The sequence below is a fragment of the Hyaloscypha bicolor genome, assembly GCF_002865645.1.
Source record: "Hyaloscypha bicolor E unplaced genomic scaffold K444scaffold_191, whole genome shotgun sequence".
Taxonomy (NCBI): Eukaryota; Fungi; Ascomycota; class Leotiomycetes; order Helotiales; family Hyaloscyphaceae; genus Hyaloscypha; species Hyaloscypha bicolor.
The window spans coordinates 1491948-1511071 of NW_020194693.1; the positions used below are offsets into that span (position 1 = coordinate 1491948).

General features: G+C 35.2%; 5 protein-coding genes across 5 annotated transcripts; 3 read left to right on the forward strand and 2 right to left on the reverse strand.

The window, feature by feature from the left end:
- Nucleotides 1-8651: 8651 nt before the first annotated feature.
- Nucleotides 8652-9775, reverse strand: K444DRAFT_623051 (uncharacterized protein). The gene is made up of 3 exons (XM_024882227.1): nucleotides 9612-9775; nucleotides 9267-9564; nucleotides 8652-9214 (listed from the first exon to the last, which is right to left on the reverse strand). Exons 2-3 carry the CDS (start codon nucleotides 9426-9428, stop codon nucleotides 9101-9103), a joined length of 276 nt encoding a protein of 91 aa, XP_024726413.1. The 5' UTR covers nucleotides 9429-9564; nucleotides 9612-9775; the 3' UTR covers nucleotides 8652-9100.
- Nucleotides 9776-11844: 2069 nt separating this feature from the next.
- On the forward strand, nucleotides 11845-12874 carry K444DRAFT_623052 (uncharacterized protein). The gene has a single exon (XM_024882228.1). The coding sequence runs from the start codon at nucleotides 11908-11910 to the stop codon at nucleotides 12502-12504; it is 597 nt and encodes a 198-aa protein (XP_024726414.1). The 5' UTR covers nucleotides 11845-11907; the 3' UTR covers nucleotides 12505-12874.
- Nucleotides 12875-13151: 277 nt separating this feature from the next.
- On the forward strand, nucleotides 13152-14304 carry K444DRAFT_623053 (uncharacterized protein). The gene has a single exon (XM_024882229.1). It carries the CDS (start codon nucleotides 13370-13372, stop codon nucleotides 13940-13942), a length of 573 nt encoding a protein of 190 aa, XP_024726415.1. The 5' UTR covers nucleotides 13152-13369; the 3' UTR covers nucleotides 13943-14304.
- Nucleotides 14127-15308, reverse strand: K444DRAFT_713390 (uncharacterized protein; the record flags this gene model as incomplete). Its single annotated transcript, XM_024888295.1, has 2 exons — nucleotides 14127-15035; nucleotides 15245-15308. The coding sequence occupies 2 exons, from the start codon at nucleotides 15306-15308 to the stop codon at nucleotides 14314-14316; spliced, it is 786 nt and encodes a 261-aa protein (XP_024726416.1). The 3' UTR covers nucleotides 14127-14313.
- Nucleotides 15309-16566: 1258 nt separating this feature from the next.
- Nucleotides 16567-18491, forward strand: K444DRAFT_658038 (putative low affinity iron transporter; the record flags this gene model as incomplete). The annotated part of the gene is made up of 2 exons (XM_024886211.1): nucleotides 16567-16812; nucleotides 16919-18491. A coding segment is annotated over exon 2 (1452 nt), but the record flags the coding sequence as incomplete, so codon positions are not given.
- Between the last annotated feature and the right edge of the window lie 633 nt (nucleotides 18492-19124).

Consider the following 19124-nt stretch of genomic DNA (forward strand, 5'->3'; position numbering starts at 1 on the left):
AATACTATAACTAGTAGTAATATTAGGAGAAATAAAAAGATACCGGAATTTCTTATAAATTCTTTTATTTTGGGTTTAAGAATTCAAGAAATTAATAATATTTTTAGAGAAACTAAAATAGAAAAGGCTCTAATTAGAATATTATTAAAAATAGTTCCGGATTTAATAGAAAAAGAAGTAAAAAGAATATTAAATAAAGCTATTTCTAAAGAGAAAATAGAATAGTATTTCCTAATAATAAAGAAATATATTCCTAAAGCTAAGAAATATAGAACCTAAGATTAGAAAGAATTCTGAAATATATAAAAGCTTAAGCAAAATATATTAAAATACTAGATAAAAAGATATTCTTTATATCTAATTAGGAAAAAACTAAATAGAAAAGTTATAAATTCCAGAGATTAAATAAAAAGAATACTAGAGAAAATAGTTATAGCTCTTAAAAAAAAAAAAAATTATAGTCTATTTCTAGTTACGGAAGTATATAAAATAAAGAATAAGAAGATTTAACTAGTAAATACTAATAATAGAACTAGAAAAAGCTCTAGTAAATATCCGAACTAGTTTAAGAAATCTAAAACTAGAAAATATTTATAAAAATATACTAGGAAATATAAGAACTACTTTTTATTAAAAATATTAGCTATTTTAAAAGATTTATAACTTATTCCGGAATGCCTTAAATAATTAGATATTAGTAACTGGCTCTGGAAAAAAAAACTAGCTATATTTCAAGAATTAATAATTAATTAAGAAAATATAATTATATTTAATTAAAAAGAAATAAAAAAAGTTTATAAGAATATTAGCCTACTTATTTTAATTAAGACTATTAAGTATAAGGCCTAGTAAAAGAAGAATTTCCCATATTCTAAAGCTCTAGTATTAGTAATAGTAAAAATACTAGTAAAATATCTAGATTATAAAGTTCTTAAAAAATATAATAAACCTTACCAAAATCCATAGTTCTTAATTATAAAAAAGGTTACTAGAACTTATAGACTAATTAATACCGCTATAAAAATGAATTTAGTAATTCTATAAAATACTAACTTACTTTTATTTACTAATAAGATCTCGAAGAAATTTACTAGATATATTTATATCTTTCTAATTAATTTCTTTTCCGGATATAATTAACTTATACTAAATACTTATAGTAGAGATTTACCTATATTTGTAATGCCTCTAAGGCTATTAAGAATAATTATACTATTTTAGGGAACTACTAATTCTATTATATAGTTTATATAAGTTATTATAATTATTCTAGAGAATCTATTTTCCAAAATCGCTATATTATTTATTAATAATATTAGAGTTAAGGAACCTTATATAAATTATAATAAATAGCTTATTTTACCTGAAATTCGGTGTTTTATATTTGAATACTTTTAAAACCTAGATATAATCTTAGATAAAGTTAAATAAGCTAGAGCTAGTATTAAAGAAAAATTATAGTTTTATTATAATAATATAATTATTATTAGCTTTATTTATAAAGTACTTAAAAGAAGCCTTTTAAGCTTAGGAATTACTAAGATCTTAAAATAAAAACATTATAATAATATAACTAAAAATAAGGCATTTATTAGAATTATTATTTATTATTATATCTGGATTAAAAGCTTTATAATTATTACTAAACCTATTTATTACTTAATAAGAAAAAATATAATATGAAACTGGGATAATAAATAAAAGCAAGCTATATGAATTTTTTAAGAAAAGCTTATTATTATTCTAATACTTTATAAGTTATATTATAATTTATTAAAAAGTTAAAGAATAATTATATTAGTAATAAATACTAGCCTAAATAAATAAGGCGGAACTCTTAGTTAATATAATAATAAAGGAAAAAAGAAAGTTATATAATATAAGTCTAGAATCTGAAATAATACTAAATAAAAATATAATATTATTAAGAGAAAATAGTAAAGGCTAATAAAGTATTTATAGAAAGTATAATTCTGGCTATATGAAATTTATTTTATTCTTGAACTAGATACTAATATATTTGTTATATAGCTAAATAAAGCAGCTATAAATCTTCCTAGAGCTCTAGTTATTTATTAGCTAGTATAAATTTAATTATTTAACTTTAAAATTAAATATATTAAAGGAATTAAATATATTACTACTAATAGATTATTGAGATTCTTATAATAAGAAAACAATACCAAAAATAATAAAAATATTAATAAATAATTAGTAATAAAGCTTAATATTATTAGAATAATACTTATTAGATAGAAAGTTTAGTTAAAGGAAGTAGTTCCGGTTTAGTTACGTGATATTATTTTAAGGAATCAGACTTCTAAGCCCTTTATTAGATATTTGGATAATAGAATCTAGTTACTAGAGATTAATAATTAAAGCCTTATTATATCTAGAAACAAATTAGTAATATTAAAAAATAATAATATCTAAAAGTTATATAATAAATACTATAGCCTTTTATATATAACCTCTAGTAAAATAATAAATAATAATACTAACTCCTATATTTTATTTAATAACCCGACTATTTTACTAGATTCTTTAGATAATAGCTATTCTAAATAATACTAGAATATTATATAATATCTTATAATATTTTCTAGACTAAAAGAAATATCTAGAGCCAAGTTTCGAAAATTAAATAAAAAAACTTTAAATTATAATATAAGAGATTAATTATTATAAAGAATTATATCTAAAATATATTTATCTTAACTTATTATTAATAATTAAGAATAAAGAGAAATTATTATTAAAAAGCTATATAATAAAATTAGATATATTAGAAAAAAGAATACTTTTTATTTAGTAGCTAGTTATTATTACTAGAAAGGTTATTATAACTATATATAGAAGTATATTAATACTTATAAGATTTATTAATATAAGAGCAAAAAAAACAAGAAAAAGCTCTATATTTAATAAAAACTATATTTCTTTTCTATTATTTTAGAATTAATATAATTAAACTATTAGACTATAAAGAATATAACTTACTAGTTATTACTAGAGATAACTTCTTAGGATAAGTTAAAGCTAAACCTTTAAAAAACCTAACTAGTAAGAAGATTACTAAGTTTATTTAGGAAGAAATTATTTATAGGTATAATTTATTTAAATAGTTTAAGGTAAATAGTAAATCGGAATTTAAAGAAATAGTAATTTAGGAACTTAATAAGCTAGAAATTAATAGAATTATTATTTTGGCCTATAATTTTAAAGGAAATAATATAATTAAAAGAAAATATTAACTAATTATTTAAATACTTATAATACTTATAATAGGTAAAAAGAAGCCTTAGGTAAATTTATTATTATATATTCTATTTATTAACCGAATTACTATATATAAACTAACTGGATTTATTTCTTTTTATATAGTCTATAATAAGGAAGTTATATTATTTATAGAAATATACTTTCTAATTTAAAGAATACTTAAATAAGATAAAGTTTATAATAGAGAAATATTTCTAGAAATATATATAAAACAAATATAGATAAGAAATAAAGATATTAAAGAAACCAGAATAAAGAAAAATAAAAGATATTAAAAGGAAAAGAAATAATTTAATATTATTTATTAGATTTATTTAAAGTCTATTTCTAAAAAGAATCTAGTTCTTATATATAATATTAAATTAATAAATTAAAATAAATTGAGGAATATAAAGCTATTATATTACTAGCTTAGCCTATATAAAATAAGGTATATAGATTAACTAAAAAAATATTATATATTAGAAGAACTTAATAATACTATACTTTAAAGAATATATACCAGGAATTAACTTAAGTAGTTTATTAAAATAAATAAATTCTAGTATTTCCCTAAAAACGAAGTTAATAATAAATATATATTTATAAATAAATATAGAACTAGAAAAGAAAGTAATTATAAAATATTATAAATAAAATAGTACTTAGGAAATCGAGAAAGCTATTAGTATTATTATATATATTCTAGAGTTATTAGAATTAGAAAAAATAAAATATATCTTTTTTATAGAAAACTAGAAAAAGGCATTTAATAATAGGAATTCTTCTTAATCTGAAATAAAGTTTATTACTTTTAATTCTTTATATATCTTTTATTTTTTTCTTCTAATTATTATTTATAATCTTTGGAAAATATTATTATTAAATTATTATTCTAGAAACCAAATAAGCTTTATTATTATCTAATTATTATTACTAGATAATATTCTTAATATATGAAATTCTATTACTAGATCTTGGAAATTAAATATAAAGTATTTCTTTTAGTATAGAAATAAATAGAGAGAATTAAGAAATCATTTTATAAACTCTTAATTCCAAACTATAGTAATAGATAATAATTATATTTAGAAATAAAAAAAGAAAAAAAGAAAGAAAGAGGCCTTTTATATATGTTTTACTAAACTAGAAATCTTTTAGAAGCTCTATTTGCCTTTTTAACTAGCTATTCTCGCGGCTTATACTGGTCTAAAGCTTAACTATAATATCTATAAATCTCGACTTTAACTTAAATTACTATTATAAGTTTTCTTATAATATCTAAATAAATTTCCTAATTAGAAGTTATATATAAATAAAATAGCTAAACTAGAAGCCTTATAAGATAAAAGAGAAACCTTATTAAACCTAATAGTTATTTCCGAAAATACTTAATAATATATAATTCTAGAAATCTCTTAAATATTAAATAAACTAGATTTGCCTATTTAAAGCCTACCTTATACTAGAAAACCCACTTCCTCTTTAATATAACTATAGCTACTCTTAAAACTCATACTAAGGCTTAGTTAGTATATTATATATTTTTATTTTTATAAAGAACTTCTTTTATATAAAACTCTTTCTCTAACTATAATACTATTTCATTACTAGAAACTAGTTATTTTTTTTAAAAAGCTAATATAATTTACTAATTCTTATTATTAATCTATTTCTTATTATTAAATATTATTTAAATAATTCCTATATTCTTAATACTAATTCGGAATACCTAATCTTTTTACGTTTTATATTAACTTTAATATTAATTATTTCAAACTTAATAATAGTATTATAAATCTTTTTTCTATATATTCTAATATTTTTAGTATTACTTTTATAAATATAAATATTATTTTAAAGTTCTAATTAACTAAATAGTTTTATATTATATAAAATTAACTTTAATAAGTACTAAATAAATGTAATTAGCTTTTAAAAAAAAATACGAATTAGTTTTAGAAGAAGTAATATCTTATTCTAAGTTATTTTTTAAACTTATTATTCTAATTTCTTTTCTATTAATACTTATTTTATATTTTCCTAATATCTTTAATATACTTATATATCTTATCTTTTATATATTTCCTATATTATTTTCTTTCTTTTATATTATTTTCTTTTATATTTCAATATTTTAAATACTACTATTATATTTATATTTCTATTATATTATTTTTTTATTTCCTTATTATTACTATTTAGTTTAATTTGCCTTAATTATTTCCTTAATTATATTTTCTTAAATATATATATTCGTGTTTTTTTTATAATAAAAGCCTAACTTTATATTTTATTTTCTATAATTATTTCTAATTTATAATTATATTACCTTAAATATATCTAATTATTATATTTACTTTTCCTATTATATATACTACTATTTTAACTTTATTTTCTTATTAGAAAGAAAGAAAAACTCGAATATATTTAAAAGAAATTCTCGTAATCTCGAGAACCTTTAATTTTATAACCTATAACTATTATATTAATAATATTTTTATAACCTATTAAGAATAATAAAATAGCTAAAAAATAAATTCCTCAAGTTAGTAAAATATAATAGCTAGTTTTTATAAGCTATAATATTATTAAAAGCCTATAGATTAATAATATTAAAGTTTAGAGTATTAAAGAAGTTTAAATAGCTATAAAAGGCTTATTAATACTAGAAAAAATAGCTATAATTACCGAATTTAATACGAATATTCTAAATAAGCTAAGTAGTATATATAATAAGCTCTTGAAATAGAAAACCTTTATTAGAAACGGAACTAGACTAGGATTAACTAAGGAAAAGCTAAAGAACTACTAAGCTAATAATAGAGAATTCAAGAATATTATTAAAGGCATTTCTAAAGGCAGATAAGAGAAGCTTAATAAGATTAAGACTATAGTAAATAGTATTAATACTAAGAATTAGAATAGAATTATATTATATAATAAAGCTTTTGGCTAATATATTAATAATATTTATAAGAAGTTATATTTTCTCTTTAAAATAAAAGCTTTAGTATATAAAGCTATTTAGTTAATTAATAAAGCTACTTTAGAGTATATTAAGAATAAGAAGTATTAGAATACTAATATATTTATTAAATTAGATATTACTAAAGCATTTAAGTATACTAAAGCTATTTTAGAATATAAAGAATTAAAGTTTAAGCTATTATTAGCTAATAATTTTAAGACTAAGTAATATATCTTTAATATTTCCGGAATTCTAATTAAGGGAATTTATAGTAATAAGTCTTTTCCTGCTTTTTAAAATAAGCCTAAAAAATAGGCTCCTATTATAATTTCAGCTTTAACTTAACCGGATCTAGCTAAGAAAAATAAAGCTAATTTAATAGAGTCTAATAAGAAAACTACTAATAAAGCTAGTAGAACTAGTATAACTAGATAAAAAGAACCTAGTAAGAATAAAAAGTAAACTAAGCCTAAAACTTCTAATAAATAATAGAGATCTAAGTACTAGACTAAATATAAGATTAGTAAAATAAAGAAAAATAAGGAAGAATTCTTTATTTTAAAGGAAAAAATACTATCTAGAAAAACTCTTATAATTATACCTAGAACTAAAAAGTAAAAGATTAAGAATATTAAGTCCGGAGAACTTAATAAAGGCATTTAGTATATTTATAAAATACTATCTAAATAGAAGTTAATACTTACTTAGTAAAATAAGTATATTTTTAAAAAAGTATATAGTAATATTATGAGACTTATCTATAAGCAAGAATACTATAGGGTTAATAATAAATTTCTTAAAGCTCCCTATATAGTATATACTTAGTAACTTACTAATACTCTCTTTATTAATATATAAGAGATTAAAGATACTCTAAAGCTAGTTACTAAGATCTATAAAATTACTAAAGATAAGAAATATATTTCCGTTACTTAAATAAATAAGGAAATATGGAATTTCTTTTTTAAGAATTAGGAAATTGAGAAGTATAAATATAAGTACTATATTTCTAATTAATTCCGCCCAAATCTATAACTCTAATTTAATACTATAGTTTCTATTCCTGAGTCTAGTATTACTAATCTGGATACTAATAGCTATATTTATAAAAAGAATTATCTGAAATAAATTAAAAAGCTTAGTATTTGAGAGCTTTTAATAAAAGAAATAAAGATATTATAGTTTTATTTCCGAAAAAATAATATATTAATATATAGAAATCTTAGTAATAACTACTTTACCTTAGCCTCTTAATTCTTAATAGTAGATTTATTAATATGGCTCGGATTTTATAAGATATTAAATAAGTATTCTATTTATCTAGTTACTTATTTTTAGCTAGCCTAATACTTTATTTCTAGAAATATTAATTATAATTAGTATAAAAGTAATACTAAAGATCTGGCTACTACTAAAGCTTTAAGTAGCGAATTCTACTTTAGTAAAAAGTATTAGAATATTAGCTATATTTTCCTTATAGACTATAAGAAAGCTATTATTTTTAATAAGAAGTTTTTTAAAAATATTAATTACTTTTCTATTTCTAATAAATTTAAGCCAGAAATAGCTAAGGAAATAAACAAGTATTTACTAAAGGTAATAAAAGAAAAGACTTTAAATATAATCTATTTAACTAGATAAATAAATACCTTTAGCTAGGTAATTTATAAGTCTGAAATTATAAAAAAGCATTAATTCTCGGATAATATATAAGTTAAAGAATAACTTAATAATAATTTGCTACTTAATAAGCCTTTTACTATAGTTCTAATAAATCTAATTACTATTAAGAATGAAATATACAAAAATAAAGTCTCCTATAAAGTTATTAAAGCCTCTTATCTAGAGCTTTCCCTTCTTATTAAAGGTTAATTCAAGAATATAATAAATAATACAAAATTTAAAGAAGTTATTTATTTAGAATATATTAGTATAATTTATAATATAATTTACTATAATAAGCCTTCTTAATACCCTATAGTAAAGGCGGAAATTAAGTAATAGTTAAAGGCAGATACTAATTAATATAGAGAACTATATTGGATTTAGTATAAGAATATAGCTAAGCGGATTCGGATTACCTTTAAGTAAGTTCGGAAGTACGAAATAAGACTATTTAAGGATAATAAGTCTTATTTTAGGTATATAGAAGAGAAATTAGATTAACTAATAGAGAAGGATCCTGAATATTTCATTATTTCGGACTCTGAGTAGGATTTTTCTATTATTTTTGGTACTTAGGGAATAAGTATAAATAAATAGGGGGTCGGATATAGTATGGCAGGCCATACTCGTCAAAAATTATATTATTTTGGCGGTTTTGAGATTTAGGTTATATGGCAAAGATTACGGCCTTTTATACGTAACTTGCGGAAATTATATAAGAAAGCTGGTTTTTCTATAGACTTAGAGAATAATCCTTTATGAGTATTTAATTAATTGAGCTTTTGCACACTATACACTATTTATACTTCACTATTTACGCTTTTGATTTATTATTTTGCTGTCAAGTCACGTTTTGCGCTCTGGTATACTTTATGTGGGTTTTTGTCTTGTCGCAGTTTCCCTCCCACAATACACAGCTTTAATCCCCGTCACAGCGCTGAACTTGCTCGCCAAATCTTCATAACTGAAAACCGGGCCAGACACCGGTACATGCTCATCCTTCATAGAATCAGGTCCTACATCGAATGCTGCCCGAGCAAACCATCCGATATTGTGCCCCGGGTCTGACCACTATGCGCTTCGTAGGTGCCGCGGGCGTGCTGAATACCACGACGCCGCCGTCCCACGAGGCATATTGCATGTCGTTGAAATCGGTGTAGAACGGACCGGGACAGAGGATGGTGCTCTGGACTGGAGAGTCTCTCAGCCACAAGGCGATTTGGTGTTTAGTTTCGAAGTAGCGATGTTGATGCGACCGTTGCTGGCATTGAAGACAGAAGGGAAAGTTGGGTAGATGACGTGTTTCAGGCCAGCTTCCTATCCATTTATTAACTTGGACTTTGCTTTTATTTGTGTGGGGTGACTTTACTTGAACGGCTTGGCAGCATCGTTCCCCGAGAGCAAGTTCTACTCGCGTCCATTCTTTGAGTGATATCTCTGGTGGAAGCAAGACGCCGGAGTCGATGAATGCGCCGTAGCAGCCCTCAAAGCATTTCCTGAGGGATAAGGCGTCGTCTACTCTCCATTGCATGAGTGAAAGCTGTGGGTATTCATATGAGAACCGCTGGGCAAGCTTGCTGGTGAGGGAGCGTGTCAACGGTCGTACGTGATACTCTATATCTCCTTTGTTGAACAAAGAGCGTCAACCACACCTCTTCCTTGACGGCCTGTACCGTCTAAGCCATTGAAATCATGATAACTGTGATTTGCTTACCGGTGGCGCCCATCACGGCAATAGTTCTGATCACAGCTCTATTGACACTGAATATATAAATTCGGCAGAATGAACCTTGATGAGGACCACCTAAAATTGGCCAGCTCGGGTCTGATTGTTATGGAGTCCGGATGACACAAGCTCTTGATCTCCTCGTTTCCCACCTGGCAGAAGGTAAGCCGCAATCCATATATATATTTTCATTTCGAGTTCACCGATGACGCGCGGAGAAAACCCTCCGGCAGGAGAAATTGTACGAAGCTGATAAGACGGACGAATGCCCCTTATCACTTGTTGAGCGATATGTCTCGGGAATTTCCCGGATCAGCGTTTCCTGTCTCCTTGCATCACTGCAGGGGTGCGGACATAGCTCCACAGCGAAATTGGGAGGTAAACCTCGGGCCAAAGGGTTTCTTCAGGAGCTCAGCCAAACTTGCTTCGAAGATGCTCCCTGGAAGTTGAAGGGAGGTGACTTGTGAGTGAAGTCAGGTCCACGTGGTTGCGTACAACCTCCCCACATGATCGAGATTCAAGACATGCAACCGTGTATCAATTTTCGATACGAAAGTGAAAGAATATGATGAAATATCGATAGAGATATTGGGTAGTAATAAGATACGGGGTGACAACGTAACGCGACGTGGTTATTTTTCCATTTCAGTGCAACCACGGGGAAGAAGAGAGCTGCTGTACAACTCAGCCCTTGAAGCGGTAATTTTCGGCGCATTTTCGCCTCGAACACGCCCCTTCTCTTTTCCCTTAATAGATCTGAGTAGGCAGTGGGAAATATTCAACCTTCGAACTCGACGCAACTCCACCGCACTTGCACTTCCCCGTACTCGGATCCAAGTGCATATAATGATCTCCCCCAAAGCAATAAATCTTCAGATTCTCACACCCCAAACTAACCGTCGGTCCTGGAGCCTTTTTGCGTCGTGTGCAAGCTCGCTGTAGTTAAAGTAGGGTGCCACACACCGGAAGGACCAAACCCATAGATCCATTCGCAGTTGCACTTCCCAGTCTGAGCATTAGCAACAGGATGTTGCTCCGCAATGCACAAGATATCCTCACACGGATCACTCTTCTCACATCCACAGGTCTGAGAATCTTCATCCCATACAGGCGCAGAACCGACAAGGCACTCGGTCGCAACGATGCATCGAGCTTCATCACTGCTTCCGTTTTCGAGACAGGCACAAGTTGAAGTGTCTTTTCGCCAAACTGGGTGGTAGCCAGATGTGCACGTGGACTGAGAGCAGGCTTTGGAGGTGGTTGCGTGGAGGACACACTCGCATCTGTCATTGGAATTATGGAAGAGGTGTGAGCCTTTTATACAGGAGAGGTTGCAAGAACCGCGGGAAATTGTGGGTGTTGAACTTGGTAAGAGTTCTGAAATTTGATTTCGGTTAGTTGGTGGTCAGACATGGAGAAAGCTTTCGTTCGGTGGCTTACTGGTAGTGCTGAGATGTGGATTTGGGATGGCGAGTGTGAGGGCCAATCTAATGCAAAGAAGGAGCAAGGTCGGAGATCTCATGATCAAGAACTCGAAGTGTTAAATTGTTGAATTGGTTGAGATTGTTCCGAAGAACAACAAGAGGCTCTAAAAGAATTCTCCTCAGCTTTCATTTTAAGCTAAGGGAAATCCAAACGTTTTTAAACACTTGGCCATTCCCAAGCGTGTGATGCAGCAATCTTATCATCCGGCTTCCTACATAAAATACGAGCTCTCATATTGCCATTCTCGGCAATTAATACTGCGTTGGCCAACTCGGTGGGATCAGGTGGGGAAGTGTTACACCGCCGTAATTGGATGCCAAGACGGATATGAGCGAGGCTGGAATGAAGAAGATCTTCTATAAATAAACCCACAAGCTTAAGCTCCTCAATTGAGAAACCAAAAAGCGGGGAAGACAAATTGTCACACCCGCTTACTCGGTATTGGACGGTGGAGGATTGTGTTCCTTGCTTATTTCGTCCTCAACGAACAATTCTGGAGGTTGACAATATTACCCAAATGCCCCGGCAATGATACAAGAGGTCGCACTGGAGATGAAAGGAAAGGGATTGACGAGATCTAGCGCAAGATACAGGAGATTTCTGTCCTCGGCCACCGGCTTGGAATGCAATGCAGGTCACTCGATACACATGCGGGTAGTAGCGAAGCTGGCCGCCACTTGCATCTTTTCTTTTTCCCACAGGGAAGGAGTCCAGAGTCGCGGCCCTAGGACTCTCCAAGCCCCGCATCACATACAACGAGTCAACTCAAAACGGAGGCTAATAAAATCAAGCATCCGCAATGCCTTCACTCTCCTCAATCTTCCATCACAAGAGTCACAGTAATGCCGCTCACGAAGTTGATGCTGGTGTAAAGAAGACTGAAGCTAAAGCCCCACCTCAGCAGTCAGCATCCCCTCCTTATGCAGAGACCGAACAATCCACGACTCAAACCGCCGCGAATCCCAACCATCCTCAGCAAGTCGCTCTTCAATTCGCTCCTGGCACTGGCCCAGCTGCCCACGGCCAAATGGCTCAAGCCAATAATATCGGCATGATGGCAGGCGGTGCAGCGGGCTGGGCGACTGGCGAGGGTGTAGGCACGGGCATGTGGGAAGGACAGGTCGGCGCAAACTTGGTGATGCAGCGGATCCAGCAGGAACAGAGACACCAATACTACAGAGAGCAAGCTTTGAGGTATAGGGATGGGCTACCAGCGGATGGGGTTGGCTCTGCTGGAGGTCTGGCGGCGCCAGTGGGCGTAGGAAGGGACAGAAGTCGAAGCCGAAGTCAGCGAAGGGAGGAGCGGAGAAAAGCGAGATGGGAGAGAAGAGCCAAGCGACGGGACGGCGGTGGCGGAGAAGAGCATGAAGTTTCGTCAGGAAGTGATACTGGTTGACTGAAAGGGTTTGTAGATTGTGTTCTCGTGGAATAAATTGGTGAGCTGTGTGAAAGGGCTGCTGGAGATGGGCTTAGAACAACCTACCAAGTCTTCTTGAATCATTGAAGGCCCTCAGATTTTACCTAGTACTGGGGACTTTCGGTGTCCCAGGCATGGGCTAACAATTCGACTTTGCAATGCATTCTTTCCCCAATTTGGGTATTTCTTTGCGCTTTTCAGTACTGTCTGTTCCTTTCGCTGTTGGTTAATTAAAATTCACTTGCATGTTCACGGTTAATTTTCAAGGCAGTATGCTACTGTGAGAACCTTGATGGGAAATATGCTGCTCCATAGTATGAAAACGAAAATTGAAATTGCGACAATGGACCCTTCGACCAGAGCGAGACTTCAAAGGTTCGTCCATTACTTCGCACCGCCTTGGTGACAGTCGATAAATGAGTAGTGAGCTTGCGAGAGGCCGCTCAGAAGGGCTCCGGACAGTCCAGTTGTTCTGTGAAGTTCGATGAAATATATTTCGAGGATGGTGGGAAGTTGAAATTGGAATGAGGTGGGTCATGAAATTGTGCCCGCACGTGACTTTTGCCAAGATCCGCTTTCTCCAACCTCCTCGATTTCTTCTCCAGCCTTCAACCTTCCGCAACGTAGAACCTGCCACCAATTATGGAATCCATAAAGTTAAGTCCTCTCATATATCCACCCATAATCTCTTTCAGTCATCATCTGAAGCATCTGTTATTTCGCATTTCCTCTGCGAACCCTTCCGTGTTTTGCAATTCTTGTTCCCTTGCATTTCCTGGCACATAAACTTCCACTGTCCCTTTAGCTTCACGACTCCACGGCTCCACGACCTCCGTCTGCTCGAATGACGACTTTGTCTATACCTCCTAAGGCTTTCCTTAGCGGTGCCATGAACATGTCGACCAAGATGATGGAAGTAGACCTTACCTCCATTCCGACAACTACCGAAGACCCTCCACCACCGTACAAGACTGAAACCCCCCTCAACGACAACCCCGGCTTCTGCGAATTCGCCTTCCACGAACGGCAAGCGAACAGCGTTCCCGGCGGCGGGATGATAGCACGACAATACTTCTCCCCCTGCAAATCGTGCTCTTACCTCTGCGGTGACGAAATACCTACCTCATACAGGAAGAACTGGCCAGAGTGGGTGGATCCATCTGTGAACTTCCGATGGGAGTCGCATGTTGCGTCGAAAGAACCAATGTTAGGTGGACTACATGGGGAATTACTCGGGTGCTGGATTTGCTGGGAGTATGACCAGAATTGGGTCAAGCCGATGGTGCCGGAGGACTGGTACGCGCATATGAGACAACATTTTAAGGTCGATGGGTATAGGGTCTGCAAAGGGAAGACGGGAGCGATGCAGAGGAGGCGGAATTGTGGGTTGAGGCACTGTCCGAAGATCCATTCTTGAAAGGAGATGGAGATTTGAGAGCGAAACATACCACCAGGAGTCCGGTCGTTCAGAAGATTACACACTGCGTAATGCTATTCGAGTTGGGGAATCTTGAATTTGTGTTCGCATCTCTATATTGTCAGATTTCTTTGCCTCTTGGGCTGGTAGTCTCCCAACCGTTGCGAGAAATTGGAACAGAGCCTTCGTTCGTGCTCAATGTGAACGCACCTGCGTGTAAATGTTGTATTGGGTCTTGATCCCCGCGTTTTATGCAAGTTTGGTGCGGTACTCAGTCTCTGGCCGCGATTGAGGTATAGCTTCAAGTAAGCAGGGAAGTTAACGTGCCAATTACTTATAAAAGAAAACCCCTTGGATTTCCCTACACCATGCTAGTCCTTAGTATTCTTCACCATCGCGTATATGCCCCCCATCCACGGCTCAGTCTTCCCGTCAAACGGCGTCAGTCTCAAGCTGCAAATATTCGGGAACATTACCCCAAGTTGCCTCCCCGCATGTCTCTGCCCTTTCCTGTGCAACCTCTCCCTCGCGATATCTTCGCCTTGCCAAAATGGTTCTCGAGTTGTGTAATGACACTTCTTCCCACTCTGCACCCTGCAAGCGCCGTGAATAAGCAGCGCCTCGTTGATCAGAAATACTGTTTTGAGGTTTTGCAGCAAGTAGAGATGGGGGATGATGTCGTCCCACTCATAAGCATCATTGCAGACATTCCAGATAATGACTAGTTCTTCCATCTTTTTGAGATCTGGAACATGCCAAGAACCTTTCACTGTATTGTAAAACATGTAATGTGGAACGGCCAGAATATCGCATGTGAAATCGAACCGAGCCGGGCTGGCACGACAATGCATTGAATCGAGTTCTCTTGTTCTGCGTGGCCGCTGCCGTCGCCGGAAGAGTCCGTGGCCAAAGGGGTCATGGGAAGCATCAAAGGGGCGTTGAGGGCTATGGCGTTCAGTATTTGCTGCTCTCTTGGCGGTCACCCAACAATAGCGAATGCATTCAGCTTCAAGCGCAATGTCTCCTGTCGGAACTTCCGTTTCACTCACAAGAAATGGTGAGGTCCCCCCACCAACCTTCAGCACTTGGGTGCCTTTGAACTATAATCAATTGCCTAAATTTGAGCGAGAATGAGATGATGAGGACTTGAAGCTCGTCGGGGAGCGAGGAAAACAGGGTAAACTTTGTTGCTTTGCGATGCAGCAGTCGATTAGTCGCCTTGCAGAATGAGGTTGTGAGTATTGATTTCAATTTCGGTCCTTTGGTTTTTGGATCAGGCTGTGGAGGCGATTGATGGGAAACCTGCGATGGCGACCTTCTGATGCGGTGGGACGGTACGTTTTTTGGACTGCATCACAGAGGTCATGGTGGAGCGACAGCGGAAGAAAGAAGATTATTAGGGAAGTTGTTGCAGAGAGATCACTTTTTTAGGCATAGCGCGATCGCCCTGCTTATAAGCAGTTCGGGGGCAGTTAGTACCTTTTACTAATGCTCGTATTTCTATAAAAGAGTCATATCTACCGCCGGTAGAAGGAATTTTTCAATGTTAGTGAGTGGTCTGAGATTGTGGAGTCTGCAAAAAAAACTATGTCCCTTGTGCAAAAACGCCAGTCCAGCAGTTTGCTGTCGAAATTCACATTGACCCCTCTCAAGCGGCTTTGGGGTCCCTTCCGCGTTCCACCTCATCCAAAATTCACAAATTAGTCAGGAGTGAACTTGATTACTTGTCGCCGTCTCGTGTTATTGATAACAGGAGATGATGTCCAGGTTAAAGTCGTTGATCGAGAAGTTCCGGCGATTCGTTCGAAAGTCTCGTTCGATGGTTAGCATATCCCTTGATGTGGACACTTGCTTATATGCCACGTCTGCTGGATGGTCGGGGTGGGGAGAAAACACAAGGGGAGATGTTGTATAGAGCGGAGAAGCATTTGTCAATCATAGGGTTAAAGTAGTCTCATGGGGCAAGAAGCATAGGACAGGGGCGGTTCATAAAGCGGAAAGCGGAAAGCGGGCAGAGCCTTTTCAGGTGTAGGGATGGACTATTAAGTGAGAAATGCAGGTGATGTGAGCGCCAGGAATGCAGGGAGGGTCAAAAATGAGAGAGGGGTAATACAGCGGTCAAGAAATCCCTACCCTAGTGAAGGACTTAAGGTGAGATTAAAGGTCTGATCAGCCTCTAATTGATTCGGAGTAGAGATACAAGAGGATAGGGACACCTTGAATCTTGTTTCTCCTCAGTCAGCCGGTCGGGGGATGAAGGCTGCTTCGGCCTCGAACCTTCCTCAAATTATGAGTCACAAGTAAGGGTAGTGCAGGCAAGTCACCAGTGCCGGGCTCCCAGGCTATCAGAAATCGGGACACAAGTTACCCAAGCGGGTCTACTTGGTATGTCACTTATGCGCTTGCGGGATTTTTGAGTCGGGGGAAAAAATGGGGTTTTTTCCCGCCCAGTCGCATATTTTGAGCTACATAACCAAACGAGAACCCATCAAAATAAAGAAGCGCATGTCCCTCAGACACTGGGAGCGATTTCCTTCCTGGTTTGCGTAGAGGACACGATTACCTAATCTGTAAGTTTAGCCTCGATCCTGCACATTCAGACCAAAGAGGCTGACCTCGGCCAGCATAGACACACTGTTGCTTTTATCGATTCTGCCCTCGCCTCTTTTCTACCAAACACAACACAACCGCAAGAAAATTTGAGCCTCGATCTATAACAACGGTGTGATCTTCATAACCCCACAAGCCTACCAACAGGAAAATAGTCTCCTACGAAACGCTGGCGGAAATCAGCTCTTCTCACCGACCAACAGGCTCCCACAAGCCTGTTGGCGTCCTGCCACAACTAACTCGACCACCATAGAATAAAGGTTAGTCCAACCCAATGGTCCAACGTCGGTGATTGCCATATCTCGTCGGCAATCCCATGTCAAAGCTAAATCTTCCAATTAACGCATGGCTAATTCTATGTTCCAGAAGTGTTTGCTTTTCAATCCCAAGACCCTTGATTTCAGCATCCCAGGAAGCAGCGCAGCATTCCCTTGAGATCTTTCCCCAATACCGTTCCTTTCCAACACAACCCGGAGTTGGCCAAAATGCAACGAGCATTCAAGATCCTTCGCGCTCCAGGCGCAAGACAAGAAATCGAGGGCGCTGCACCCACGCAAGTGGTGCCTAGCTCAGTGTCAGGTGACAAAGAGAAGAATGTTGAGGACTCGGTCGAGAATGTCAATACATATAAGGTTTTGGCGAAGCCGAGGCTTCTGGATCGCTGGCTCGATAAGGTTGTGGAAGTCTCTGGTTCCGAGTTCGTCTACTTCACAATTATTGTCGCCCTCCTTGTATGGGCATTCCTTGGAATCCCATTTGGCCGGTCCAATACTTGGCAGGTCATCATCTCCGATGCTCAAGCCATTGTCAATATGGTCTTTGATGCCTTTCTTATGCGCCAGCAACTGAACTCACACGACTCTCTGGTCGCTGTCGCCGCCTGCCTAAGATCCCGCAGCACTAGCAACAAGAGGATGCTTAAGCAACTAATTGGAAGTGGAAAGTACGAGAAAGTCGAGCCGACACAATTTCAAGAGTTACAGCAGACAACTTTCGCCTCCGAACTCCCAGCAGAGAATTGGTTGGGTCGACTCTCCACCGCACTGTCCGCCTTCATAGGCCATACCGCTACAGTATTCGGATTCTGGGTCTGCATCTTCATCTGGATTGGATTTGGCAAATACTGCAACTGGTCTAACACTTGGCAACTGTATATCAATTCGGCTACGTCGGCATTAATGGTCTTCATCCTGGCATTCCTGGCAAACATTCGCGAACGTCACACTAAGTACATGACAAAATGCTTGGAATTGATCTGGGAGGTCGATTCTGCTCTCGAGCTTAGACTACGCACTGCCACGGGCGATACAATGGAGAACGCACCTGTTCTCATCCCCGTTCCTAAGCGAGGCAGGATCCAGCGTGGAATCGACTATTACGCAGATCTTGTTGGTACACTTGTTGGCACCGCAATCCTGATCTTTGTGATTATAGTTTGGGTAGCAATCGGTCCGGCACTTCACTTTGATGCTAACTGGTGGCTCCTAATTGGCACTTATGCCGGATTGATCGGATTAAATGATGGCTTCGTTCTTCGCAATGTTTGCACGGTATACGGAGACTTCGATAATGAACAGTTCACCCAGGTGGAATATGAGGACATGGATATGCTTGCCGTGATTGGTGTTGAAAAGCTTAAAGAAGAGCGGGTTGCAGACAATTCTCTCACCTACCGGATCTCTGTTCGAGTGGGTGATATCTGCTCTCATGAGCTGATGGTAGTCTTAGGGGCAATCACCATCATTGGCTTGATTATTGGGGCTAGCGCCATGGGTTGGAGCGTCACTGGACAGTTGCTTTGCAATGTCCCTCCCAGCATCATCGAGTCATTCTTCACCATGATCTTGATTACTGGTCACAATATTGGAGATGCTAAGAGACGTGTGGACCTGTATAACATCTACCTTAGACGATCGAAGCTTGTTTCTTACGTCGATACGTTGGCTAAGGTTGAGCAGCTCGAAAAGGCGGAAGAACAGGACCAGGTTGATGTAGTTGTGGAAATTGAGGGATAGGTAACTTCTCCTTTACCCTTCGAGCCTGGACCCAGTACCGATTTGAATTGCTCAGTGTACAAGAGCGATTATGAGAGGAGATTAGAAGTCGATTTGCTTGTGCTTTCATTTGTGCATATAGATCTTGCTTTATGCCTTTGCAGATGGGAAAGTAAAATGGGAAAATGGCGGCAACAGATTTTGTACGACGGTCGCGACGTGCATTGCAAAGAATTGCCGAGGTTTCCCCAAAGGGTATGCGTCACCACGTGATTTACCTTTCCAAATCCCGTGACAAACCTCTCGATGTTTAGAATAATCCATTCCCTCCAAGAGAACGGAATAGATCTGCGGGTTCTTTCTGGGACGAAAAAGGAATTCCAACTTATACCGTTTGAACGGTGATGTCGTCACGCCACTGTTCCATCACCTCGGGGGGGGGGGGGGGTCCTTATGGCACTCTTTTGATGCCTCCCTAATTGTGAAAATAGGAAGATTAGGACCTCGTTCTCGCTTTTATGTATGGCATTAATTGTTTTAGTAGCGTTTTTTGTAGTGGCTAGTTGGTGTGGGCTTTT